The 12,167-nt window shown below is 35.7% G+C and overlaps 1 protein-coding gene across 2 annotated transcripts in view; it reads left to right on the plus strand.

Moving 5' to 3' along the window:
- Nucleotides 1-752: 752 nt before the first annotated feature.
- nsl1 (non-specific lethal 1) overlaps nt 753-12,167 on the plus strand; it is a 52,560-nt gene continuing 41,145 nt past the window's right edge. Inside the window, exons 1-3 of one of the 2 annotated variants that reach the window (XM_088274717.1) lie at nt 753-768; nt 1,635-1,696; nt 7,546-8,451. In XM_088274717.1, coding sequence (XP_088130843.1) covers nt 7,793-8,451 — 659 coding nt within the window. In that variant the 5' untranslated portion in view covers nt 753-768; nt 1,635-1,696; nt 7,546-7,792. Of the gene's footprint in view, nt 769-1,634; nt 1,697-7,095; nt 7,385-7,545; nt 8,452-12,167 lie in introns of those variants that run through there. The other variant, XM_088274716.1, reaches the window with a different exon arrangement.

Here is a 12,167-nt window from a genome sequence, read left to right on the forward strand (position 1 = left end):
GATTGCCTTACATTCATGGTCTGTATTAATGTCTATTCCACTATTAAGTACTTTGTGCCAGTTGTCTGTTATATTGGTGCTGAAAGTCAAATGTTTGAGTTTGTTAGTATTAGGTAAGTGAGTTTTTATCGGACCATAACATGTTTTATTCTCATTTTTTTGCTTTATAAATACTCTGTTTCAGAATGTTTTATACAGAGTTATCTATCTCAAAACAGGTATAATACCTAGTAAGGTAGCGGGCAACTTATATGTATATTCATCACATAATCATGTATGCCCAATTTTTTTAATTATTTTAATAAATATAAAATACTTTTAAAAAAATCTTTAAAATAAATTTGTGAAAAGTTGAATTACAATACGGAATTTTCAAATGAATGAAATAGATAATTTAATCTAAATTTTTAAGTTTTATACATTCATGTGCCTCAGCAAGACTTTTATTTTATTAGCTTTACAGCTGATGTACGAAAATAATGAACACCTATGATACTTTTTGATACTACTTACACCTAACTCAAAATTATTAAAATCTGCCATAAGTATTTCCAATATAAAGTTCCTTAACTTTATTACCAACAGGCGATATATTTATGGTATGATTTGTTTTATTTGTATCATTTATTATTATTTTAAAGAATTCATAAATATATTTCAAAATAATCTGAAAACCTAAATACTGAAAAACTAAATATCCACATTTCATTCATTTTGGACAGCTCGCAGAAGGCGGTTGGTGGTACATTCAGCTCCGTTCGCTATATGGTGAGAAATCATTATTTTAAATTGATTTTTTACACATTTTGCAATAAAACCAGTAATAAAAAGTTTGCTTTTGATTAAATAATTGTATTAGTGCCAAATAAGTTAGTTATAACGTATTTATGCATAAAATATTTTTTGACATACCACAGTTCTTTTAGGATTGGTTGATATTTGGTAGTAAAATGTTTTTTTTTCTTACAATCAAAAGAAAATGACTTTAATTTAATTTTGATAATTATTTAAAAAACGTATATTTGGGAGATGATTCCAAACTCTACGTGGATTTCACAATAATTTATGAAAATGGTGCATAAAAGAAAAATTTACATCGTGTTTGATTTTATTTGTATTTTAACTTGTATGTTAGAAAAATATTTGCAACGCATGATTTATTTTTTACGACTTGCATAAGTTTTCATTTAAAGTAATAATTTTATAAAATATTGCATTTTTTGTTTATATATGTACTTGCATAGTATGTACTAGGTGCTCGCCAACTGCCTAGAAGAAAGGTACTTGGAATATTCGAAATCATAGTGCAGTTTTATATTATAAAGTAGCCGCGTTATATTTAATGCTTGGCTATTTTATTTTATATATTTATTTCAAAAATAACTTATTGTTTTAATTTGTTGTAAAAAATAAATATATCTCATTCTCGTATTCTATTTTGGCAACTCCTTCAAAAGCAAGTCAGTAAAAAATATACCTATCTTGAAACTATCTGTCATGGGTATTGGTTGTACGTTTATCGTCTCAAAGCATAGGATTTAATTAAAAATAGTGTAAATCATTGAAGACATATTTTTTTCGGCATTAAATATGTTGTGTTTCGAGAGTTTTTAAAAGTTGTCATAATTTTATAGGTATCCCATGATGATTCCCAGCAAACGTCAACAGAGGCCTTCTGTCATGAGTTCATTCCCAGGTAAATATAGTAATTTAATCACGTTATTGTATATATTATTTGCCATTGTATATCATTTCTTATTATTTTAACTGTTTTTAGTTTTTACAACCTTTAAAAATAGTAATCAGAATAATGTCAATCCTTCACTGGATTTGTTTATATCAGCTGTGATTTATTTTATGAATAAAGTAAAATTTGTTTTAAAATAGGATATTCACAATAAAGTTATTCAATTTCTAAATACCTTCAATATCTTTATAATAGTAATTAAATAATTAAGTAATAGTTTCCTAGTAAATATATGTATATATATTTTGTATCACTAAATATGTCTAAATTTCAGACATCATTTCTAGAGCCAATATTATCACTTCTAATATATAAAATAACACGTTATTACATTCTGTGATAAAAGTTATTATTTTTTATATATGATGTCAGTTTCTTAATAGTTAAATGAAAAAAAAGTCATTTAGTAAATGTATTGTAATTTTTTTCACATTAATTAAACCTGCCAATATTACATATTTTCCGCGTCTGAAAATTCTAGTAGTTTGAATATCTTTTCTCACAAATATCTTCACATATATGAAATAATAACATTGAAGTAACATTTTACTTGGTGCCATAAACCAATATTTTCAAAATATTTTATTTAAGTATTTCATAATATGGAGTACTTTTTTACATTTCAATATTATCTAGCAAAGTAAAGTTTATGCATTTATTTGTAACACATTAATTGAATATAAAACATTTAATGATTTTTAGGTTATGTTGTAATTATTTTATTATTATCTAACATATGAAAATGGTATGAAAAGATGAATGAAACATATTTTTTACTGTATGGTTCTTTTGTCTAGTAGCTTACCTTGAATTGAATAGGATGGTTACATCCTTGGATTGATACGTGAGGTCTCGGAACCGATTTCTAATAAGGTCAATAAAAGAATTATTGCATTATCAATAAAATAATTAAATGTTACGAAGCATAGGATTGATAGTTTTATAATGTCTTATTTCTTCTTCTTCACTCTCCTGATCAATGCTGAATGTCGTGGGCTCCTGGATAAAAGGTTGCACAATTCACCTACATATGAATGTAGGTGAATTGTCCGGAATGATCCGGTCCTCAAATAAGTTGAAGGCGGGGTTTGATGAAGAGGGATTTTTCAAATTTATTTTGTTGGTTAATCTTTTGGGAGATGTCCTCTTGCTTGCTTATTGTCGACTCTCCCCGTTACTACCAGCTTCTAAAGACTCTTCATTTCTTCAGTCAACGTGTCTTAAGTAGAGCAGTATTCCTTTTCTACATATCCGGAGATCTTTCTATTCCTGATGGTACATCGGAGGTAAACATATTTATGTGTTTTGCAGTCCAAGGATTGCGTAGCATCCATTTCTGTATCATATATTTCCATTATCATTCCGGATTATTGTCTAACATCATATGTGAATCATGTTTAATAGATAACAATCACACATACAAATATAATTACAACAATGCAGAAATGCTCAAAATTATAAACTTCAGTATTCATGAATATAAAACCATAATCATCAATATGTCAGTAACTAAAGCCTCCTTCCTACTGTCCATGTCCTTACTTCTTCTTCTTCTACTTCTGCTTGTGTCATGTCAGGTCCCCCTGACGTTGACTTGAGAGTAATTGTTCTTGTTTTGGGTAGCTCTAAACAGCGCCTCGACGGTCCTGATCCCCGTCCAATCTCAAATATTCCGGAGCCAAGAGATCTGTCATCATCCCACACCTTGTCGATCCTCTATTTTGCCTTTTATGATTACGTGCAATAGCTAATACTCTTCTCTCAGCACATGCCCCAGATAGGACACCTTCCGGACCTTGATATCTGTCAGCAACTATCTCCCTGCCCTCACTCTTTGGAGCACATTTGCATTGCTGACCATATCGGTTCATGGAATGCGTAGCATTCTGCGATGTAGCCACATTTCGAATGCCTCTAGTTGGTTCATAGTGCTGACTTTGAGGGTTCACGATTCAACTCCGTATAGAAGTACTGATCAGACATAACACCTAACTATTCTCTGCCAAAGCTTCAGATTGAGGCTGTCGTTACAGAATATATTTCTCATCTTATTACAAACTGTAAGAGAGGCCTCTATTATGCACTTTACTTCGGTTTATGGGTCAACATTTTCAACAAGGACAATTCCCAGGTACTTCAATTTCATTACTCTCTCTATACTGGCCCCATTTAATGTGACACATGCTTGTGCGTGTTCCTGACAGCTGAATACAATGACCTTTGTTTTGCTAAAGTTCATATTGAGTACCAATTTTACTCCTGCATCATTGATTCTATTGATCAGCACAGCATCGTTTATATTATTAGCCAGAATAACGGAGTCATCGGCTTTTTTGATATTATTGGTGTTGACACCATTCACTTTGACTCCCATATCAATATTGTGCAGTGTTTCTTTAAATGCTAGATCGGAGTATAAGTTAAATAACATAGGTAACAAAACATTTCCTTGTCAGACTCCACGCTGGATTGAAATGCCCTCTGATGTTCTTACTAATACTTAATAATAAGTAGTTTTTAACCCCTCTTTATCCTTTTATCCTAGTTAACACGTTGTTTGCGGGAAACGCTTAAAAGCGTCTTTTACATACTGTTGATAGAGAGCGGGAGATGCTCATTAGCGTTCTATTTGCTTACTTTTGGTAGAGTGTGTGACGCCATAAAACATTGTACAGATAGGAATTGGGTTTGCGGTTACTTACGATTACATAATACACTGGGGGTTAGGTGGCAGACTGTCTGAGTATAATTAGGGTAAGGGTTGATAAAAAAACATTTTGAAACAATTGAAATCCATATTTCAATCCATAATTAACACATTGGTTATGGTAAAGTTTGTTAAACAAATGTAATTTGACGCAGGTGATATTAGGTCGCATATAAAGAATGATGACAGAAAAGAATTGATAATATTTTTTTATTTAGCATCACCTATCTGCTACACAGCAAAGCAAACATGACAAGACGTACGTATTTTGTTGCACATGAAGCAGAAAAATGTGCACACCACCGCAATAAGATTTCCGAAATGCACAAATATGTGCACACCGTAAACAATGTGTTACCAATATGACAATTACTAAAGCCGCCCCTCTATTGTCCATGTTCCCATTGATAAAGTCCTTACCCCTCTTCATCTTTCAACGTCCCAAGGACAGCTCTAAAATTTAGACTAAGCATCACATATGGTATTTGATGATACTGGTGGTATTTACCAAGTAATATTTTAATTAAAATGGATAGGAAATTATTACAAAGTGACTGATCAACTAATGCAATCGTAAAATGTTCTGGTTTATTAAACATTCCATTTAAAGTCCTGATAAAAATTGTCCTTTGCCTCTTTTCTCTACTATATCACCCATAGGGCGATTGCCCACTACCCGGAATTTGACCGTCCGGCAGTCCGGTTTTGAAAAATGAAAGCGACTACAACAGTTTAGTGTGATTGAATTTAGGTGCAACGTGTTCAGGCACCGATCGAGAGCACCGATCCGAAAAAAGATGGACAAAAGCACAAGCCAATCCAAGCCAATTGTCGTTTTAAAACGCTAACTGACGTGCCGGACGGTAAAATTCTGTGTAATTCCGTGTAGTGGACAAACGCCCATACAATGTTTCGATAAGATTTTCCTCCGATCAGCACTCACAATGTTCAATGTTCATAAATGATAAAAGTAACTAATAATAAAATCTTTATTAAATGGATAAAAGTAGATTGATTGCAGCGGAGGTGCGATTACTCTGATAAATATGTGGCAAAACAATGTATGATGGATGTTTGAATTATAAAATGAGAAAAGAATGCAAGGCATTGTCCTTTAAATTAAAAAAAAAACTGTCTTGAGATAGTTTGGATATTTGTGAATAAGTGAGGAAAAGACAACAAATCTATGAGGCGAACGTGGTTGGAAGAGAAAGCAAAGGAAGACACTGGAAAACTTAAAATAATAAATAAATACTTTAAAGTGTACAAAAAAGGAGTCAAAAGATCGGCAGGTATATATGAAGAGCTGCATGAATGTGGAAAAGGTGAAAAGACAGAGTGGTGTGATGTAATAAAATCACTTGATAAATTTTTTTAAAACAACGTTTACAAAAAAAAAAACAAAGCTATGTCAAAAAGTACAACATGGAGGACACTTATACAGCGATTGTTTAAATCTTGCCCCTGTCCCAAATTCAATAATATTATTTATTTTTAAAACTCATCTTTGTCTTCCAGCTAACTATAATCTAAAAGTTTTTCTAAATAGTTTTTCTTTCTACTATTTGCATTTTATGTTGGTTCAGACGTAAAATTAAAATAACGCAATATTCGCCTAGGAAAACACTTCTAGTACAAGTCTAAAGTATAATATTCTTATTTTGAAAAAGATTTGTTTTATATTGACTCAATCAAAAATCGAATCTGTAACCTCATCATGCCTGAAATACTTGGTAATATGCTGTGCATTTTTTTTTTATAAAAAAATTATAAAAATATGTATGTATGTATAAAAAGATTTTAAAAGTTCAAGTATTTTAAATAGTTTGTTTACATATTCGTTAAAATTTCCATTCCATTAGTTAACATTATAATTTTTTTTTGGAAATTTTGTGCAAGTAGGAATACTATTCGATTATCAACGAGTAATGTCGGTTTGAATTTACCGCGTCCGCTGATATTGCGCATGCGTATCGTAATACGCCTTAAATGTTATTGAATTTTCTGATCGTTTTACCGGTTGCACGCCCTACAGCCGTATTTGAATTTTCAAAAAATATCCGTTCTATGCGCTCGAAGTCCGATATTAGCCGAAAGTTTTCCTTTTTATTTCAAATGAATATAACGATTTTATTATTTACATTCCCAAAATATAAAATTGTTGTAATTTTAATTAAAAAACTGCATTGTTGTATTGGGCGTGGTGACTGCATATGTCCGTTGCCAAGGCCGCGTACCTACGCATACAGCGCTAACTTCGGATCAAACGAGATACTGTTTTGAAATGGGTTAGCGCCAAAAAATATCGGGTAAATGTTTTGTGGACCATTGTTTCTAATAAAATATAAACAGATTTACAAAACAGAAATAAATGCCCGAAGTTGTCATTTTCAAGTGGACTCTTTTGTTTAATTTACTAAATTAATAAATGATCAGGAAAGAATCCAAAATATAAACTTTTTTTTTACAAGAATCTCGCAGGTACAATTTATAGTCGAATGATTTATTAACTTTCGTTTTAATTCGTAAGTTTCATTTAAATATACGTTTGATCTTCAAAATATTTTTCAATCATTCCGTTAGATTGGCGAGTACTCAATTTGATCCGATGATGATACGTGTAGCGATATATTTCTGTCTCAGTCGTTTTTCGAGAGTCGTCGCGGAAGGTTTTCGCGTCTGCCGCTTCGGGGTATTCGTTATTTGAGTGGAAGTGTATTTTACTGGCATCTATTCCGCCATTGCTAGTACAATTTTCGTGAGATTTTAACATGTTGCGTCGCATTTCGTTTCTTTTATCGCTATTCTAGGAACAGTTTTCGTTTAAACTGTCGAAACATTCGCAGTGAATCGTATAAATAGCGTGTATCGGTATTTGCGGTCGGAATAATCGCAGCTTCCGACGGGTGCAGTTCTACCGGAATCATCACGTGGGTTATTTTAACGTTACCTTATTATTAATGCCGGTCAGTAATATGTCCGAAAGTTCAAATATGCGTCGTCCGCTTTCCTCGGATTATGTTTTCGCCGGATATTTCCGCTGACATAATACGTATGGTAAACAATTCCGCATTTAATGTTAGGTTTACAGTTTCAGAACAAGGGAGTGAGGTGCGAGCTCGGGGCTCGGGCGCGAACGTCAAGAAACCGGCGAATTATTCGAGTCCCGCCGTCCGCGGTCTCGTTTCTGGCTCGTTCGGCTCCTCGGCAGTGACATTTCGCGTCTGGAGCGCCGTGACGTAATACGAGAGCCGCTTTCCGCGTCCGGCTCCGGAGCGGAGGATGCGTCGCGCGCTATCGGAGCCGTCCGCGGCGCGATAAGGGGCCGCTCGCGCGACATGGCCCCGGCGCTGTCAGAGGCCGGCAGAGACAACTACCACAGCCAGCGCGACAGCGGAGCGGGCCGGGCCAAGCTCGCCATGGACGGGCCCGGCGCCGAGCACTTCCTGAAGGACGCGCAGGAGATGGAGCAGATACTGGGCGAGCTGGGCGGCGCCGACATCCTGCGCGTCATCGAGACCATGGAGGGACCGGGCGGCACGCTGGCCATGGACGCCGACCCGATGGACTTCCTGGTGGGCGCGGAGGCGGGCGCGCCGCCGGCCGGCGAGCGCGTGGCGCTGGCGCAGGCGCGCCTCGAGCGGCGCTGCCAGTTCCTGCGGCGGCGGCTGCGCATGCAGCAGGCGCGCGCCATGGGCAAGCACGCGGCCGAGGAGGCGCGCGGCCTGCTGCGGCTGGCGGCCGGCGGCGGCGCGGCGCCCCTCACGCGCCGCGCCGCGCGGGCGCTCGTGCAGCGCCTGCAGCTGGGCGCGCACGCGGCGTGCGGACCGCCCTGGTCGGCGCCCGGCGGGCTGGCGGACGCGGCGGGCGCGCTGCGCTGCCAGCTCGGCCTGGTGGGCGCGCGCCTGGACTCGGACGCCACGCTCTCCTCCTCGGGCGCCGAGAGCGCCGACGAGGCGGTGCCCTACAACAACGCGCACCAGCAGACGATGCCGCTGTGAGTACTCGTACCATACTCATACTACACCTACCATATGTTATAATGTTCGCTTTTACAAATGTCCTTGAACCTCCTCCGTTGTTTCGGAGCGCGGATTACCAATATGTAACGAGAAAAGTAATATCCTCAGACCGTACGATGTAGTTTGTGCGCTTTTGTCTTTATTTTCCCGCCTTTCTGTGTGCATAATAACAGCTGACTGCTCTCGGTGGGTAAGTTCTCGCCTGTTTACGATGTGCCGGGTACGTGCGACCGGAGATCGCCGCAATATTATTATTTTGATGGCATTACTCAGCTGAAGTTTCTCTCTCTCTATTTTTAACACCCGCTCACTTGCTATAGTAAAACGAATTTCCGTATTGCAATGGCGAAGGTAAAAAAACAATCGATTAGTGAAAAAATCAGCCACATTTATTCGGTTCAAACTCTATTAATACATGGCTAGTAAAAGTACTTCGGGTAACATTTATATAGAGTTTGTAATATATTTTTTAAATAATTAATTTAACCCTTGTAACTAAACTATATTTGTAGATTGTGGACCGCACAGCTACTACATATGTAGTAGCTGTGCGGAATAGTGATTTATTGTTAAATGTCTCTTACATTCATTCCTAATAATTAAGTGCTATGTAACCGGTTCCTATTTTAAAAAAATGCTTTTGATAAGTTTTACGTTTTGAAATTTTGGCGTAGTCCACCAGACGAATGTTTAGTTATTAAGGGTTAATAATTTTTTTAAATAATATTTTGCTATATTTTTAGAAACATTTTTTTTAAATTACCCGTATTGTCTAGAAACAGTCAATGGTATTTTAATAACATCTGGTTGGTTTCCAATAAGTAACCGGTAACGTAAAAAAAATCAAATTAATTATTTGTTACTGGAGCAGTGTTTGGATGAATACTTGATTTTTTTATTTATTTAAATTTTTGTCTAATTTTATAAAGAATTAACCCCTTTTGTCTAAGCCAGATGCTACCCAGTTCTTATTCCTAGCTAGGTAAATGAAAAAAAATGAACATTATAAATGCGGAATATTTTTTTTTAAAGATTTTTGGAATTTTTTAAAATTCTCATTTTACACCACTAACTCACGTTTAATTACTGGTTAGTTCTTTTTTTTCAAAAATACAACAAGTATTTTTAATTTCATTAATTGATTCGGCAGTCATTTTGTGGTAATTTTGTGGTAAATCCATTTGTAATTAAAGTATTACTTAGTAAATACCACTATTTCTTAAAATCCACTGTGACACGTGTTTCGATGCATTCCGCGTCGTTTTCGCAGCATACGGTGTTTGAAAATGATGCGGAATGCATCGAAACACGTCGGCTGTCCAAACTTAGAAACATAGTAAGGGACATTTTTTTTCTAGTACGTTATTCTTGCATTTTTTGGACTAAGTAGAATCTACTTAGTCCAAAAATGCAAAAAACCAAAACGTACTACCAAAAAAAGGTCCTTACTGTGTTTTGAGTTTGGACAGCCGACGTGTCACAGTATATTTTAAGGATAGTGGTATTTACTAAGTAAAACTAACTTAAATTATTTAAAATTATTATTTTAAAACTTAAATAAGCTAATGTTATTCTGGCAGAAAAAGTATTTAATAAAATTTTTGTTTGACCTACGACATGGAATATTTTTTTTGTAATACATTATTATCAATCGTCAGTTTAAATTGTTGGCAGTGTATTACACTCAATAAATGGCAGCATATAAAAAAAGATGTGCTTTAATTTTTACTATAAAATTCTATCTTAACAAACTTGTACATAAATTACATCTAATGGATCATTTTCAGACGAGAGGAATATCTAATTTAACATACTCAACCTATAAAGGATTGTATTAGACTCGTGCAGTGTTTATAACAGCCGATAGAATCAATATTTTCATTCATCATTTTCTTTTACAAAATTCGCATGCGTAAAAACGTTGTTTTCGTAAGTTGGCAACGAATGACGTCACAGAAACGAATCCGCACCACTACTGTTACAGCTCTATAAAGCAGATACATAAAGGGATACGCCCCATAACACAGCCGATGACGTAAAATTTGATGACGTATAGCGGTGTCCGTTTTTCGTTTTATTCAAATATCTAAAGTTTAAACCTTCATATCTCCCTTATTTAGCTACAGATTTCAGTAAGAATCGTACCAATAGTCTTGTGACTTTTCATATTAATTTATTAGCCAATAATAACACATCATGAGAAAAATCCATTATCATTGCGGAAGACTTAGAAACTCCATCGAATACGGTTGCTTTCTGAAGATGTTTCTTTACAGACGAATTAATTTCAGCAACAAAATATATCTTGACATACGGCACGGAAACAAGAGCCGACACCGCGAGAGCAAAAAGCCTTCTTAGGACATCCGAAATGAAGACTCTACGACCCATTGTAAGCCTAACACTTCGCGACAGAGTTAAAACTCTGAAATAAGAAAAATCTGCGATGTTGGAGATGTTGTGCGATGGGGAAGAGAATGAAGACGTTTCTGGAGAAATCATGTGGCAAGAGCGAGTTCGGATCGAGTGGTGAGGATAGCAGCGGACAGCAGCATAAGCGGGATCAGACCTCCAGGAAGACCACCTAAACGATGGAGGAATAGCTGGTCTTCCACCTCCCAGGAGCGGACCGGAGAATGACAGGACATAGTCCTAAATAAGAGGAGGAAGAAGAAGAAGAACAAAATCCAATCTTCTGCTTTATTGTGTCCTCTTACAGTTAAAATCGAGGTTTATCGCCCGAGATAGCCGCGTTAACCTGTCGCATTGATAAATGTGGATATGTAGCATTGATAAATGTGGATATTTAGCGCTAACATCCGTCTTAGTAGCGCTAACATTTGTACATTACTTTTATTCAATTCCATATTGTACTGCTTACACATCATAGAAAATATTCGGCGTGTTTAACCCTTCCCTTACGGTGCTAAAAAAAACCTCCGCGTGCACCGGTGATATGTATTATGTACACCATATAAAAATGTGCTTTAAAAACGGGAAAAATGTGAATATTCCTAAATGTTGCTTTTATTGACCATAATTGAAGTTGAAATGTAACAATCTTGTAATGTAAGCTCTGGTATTTATCTAAAAAAGTGAAAAAAAACATCGCAAGTAGCCGCAATAGCTAGCGTAGCGACACGACCGCCGCATAAGATGATCTGCGCAATACTGGCGGAGTAAACACACGTTACGACATGCGCGTACAGTGTTGCCATATATACAGATTTATCTGTATTGATACAGATTTTAGGCTGCCGTTACAGATGACAGATTTTACTCTTAGGTAGTACTTTTAGTTTTATACAGATTTTTGGAATTGGTCATAGTATATGATAAAACAGAAGAATGAAAGTATGTATAGATTCGAGCATGATTATCATTTGATAATAAGTACTGAAACGTTGGAAGGGATATTACTATCAACGCAACTACAATGATCCATGCTACAAACTAAAAATATTTGATTTCTAAGGATATGAATTCTAAAATTAATAAAAATGTGTATAAAAATACATTTTATATTTTGGGTTATTGATTCTATACAGATTTCTAGACTGCTTGATTCAGATTTTTTGGTTTGGCATATCGCTCACTCCTTTCAAGAACGTCATAAATAAAAAAATGTGATTTTTCAGGAGAACGTTTTTAAAGTTTAAAAATGTAATACAATTTATTAAAAATAAATATC

This window comes from Brachycentrus maculatus, unplaced genomic scaffold (assembly GCF_059751285.1).
Source record: "Brachycentrus maculatus isolate JH-2025_06_01 unplaced genomic scaffold, ASM5975128v1 h1tg000711l, whole genome shotgun sequence".
NCBI lineage: Eukaryota > Metazoa > Arthropoda > Insecta > Trichoptera > Brachycentridae > Brachycentrus > Brachycentrus maculatus.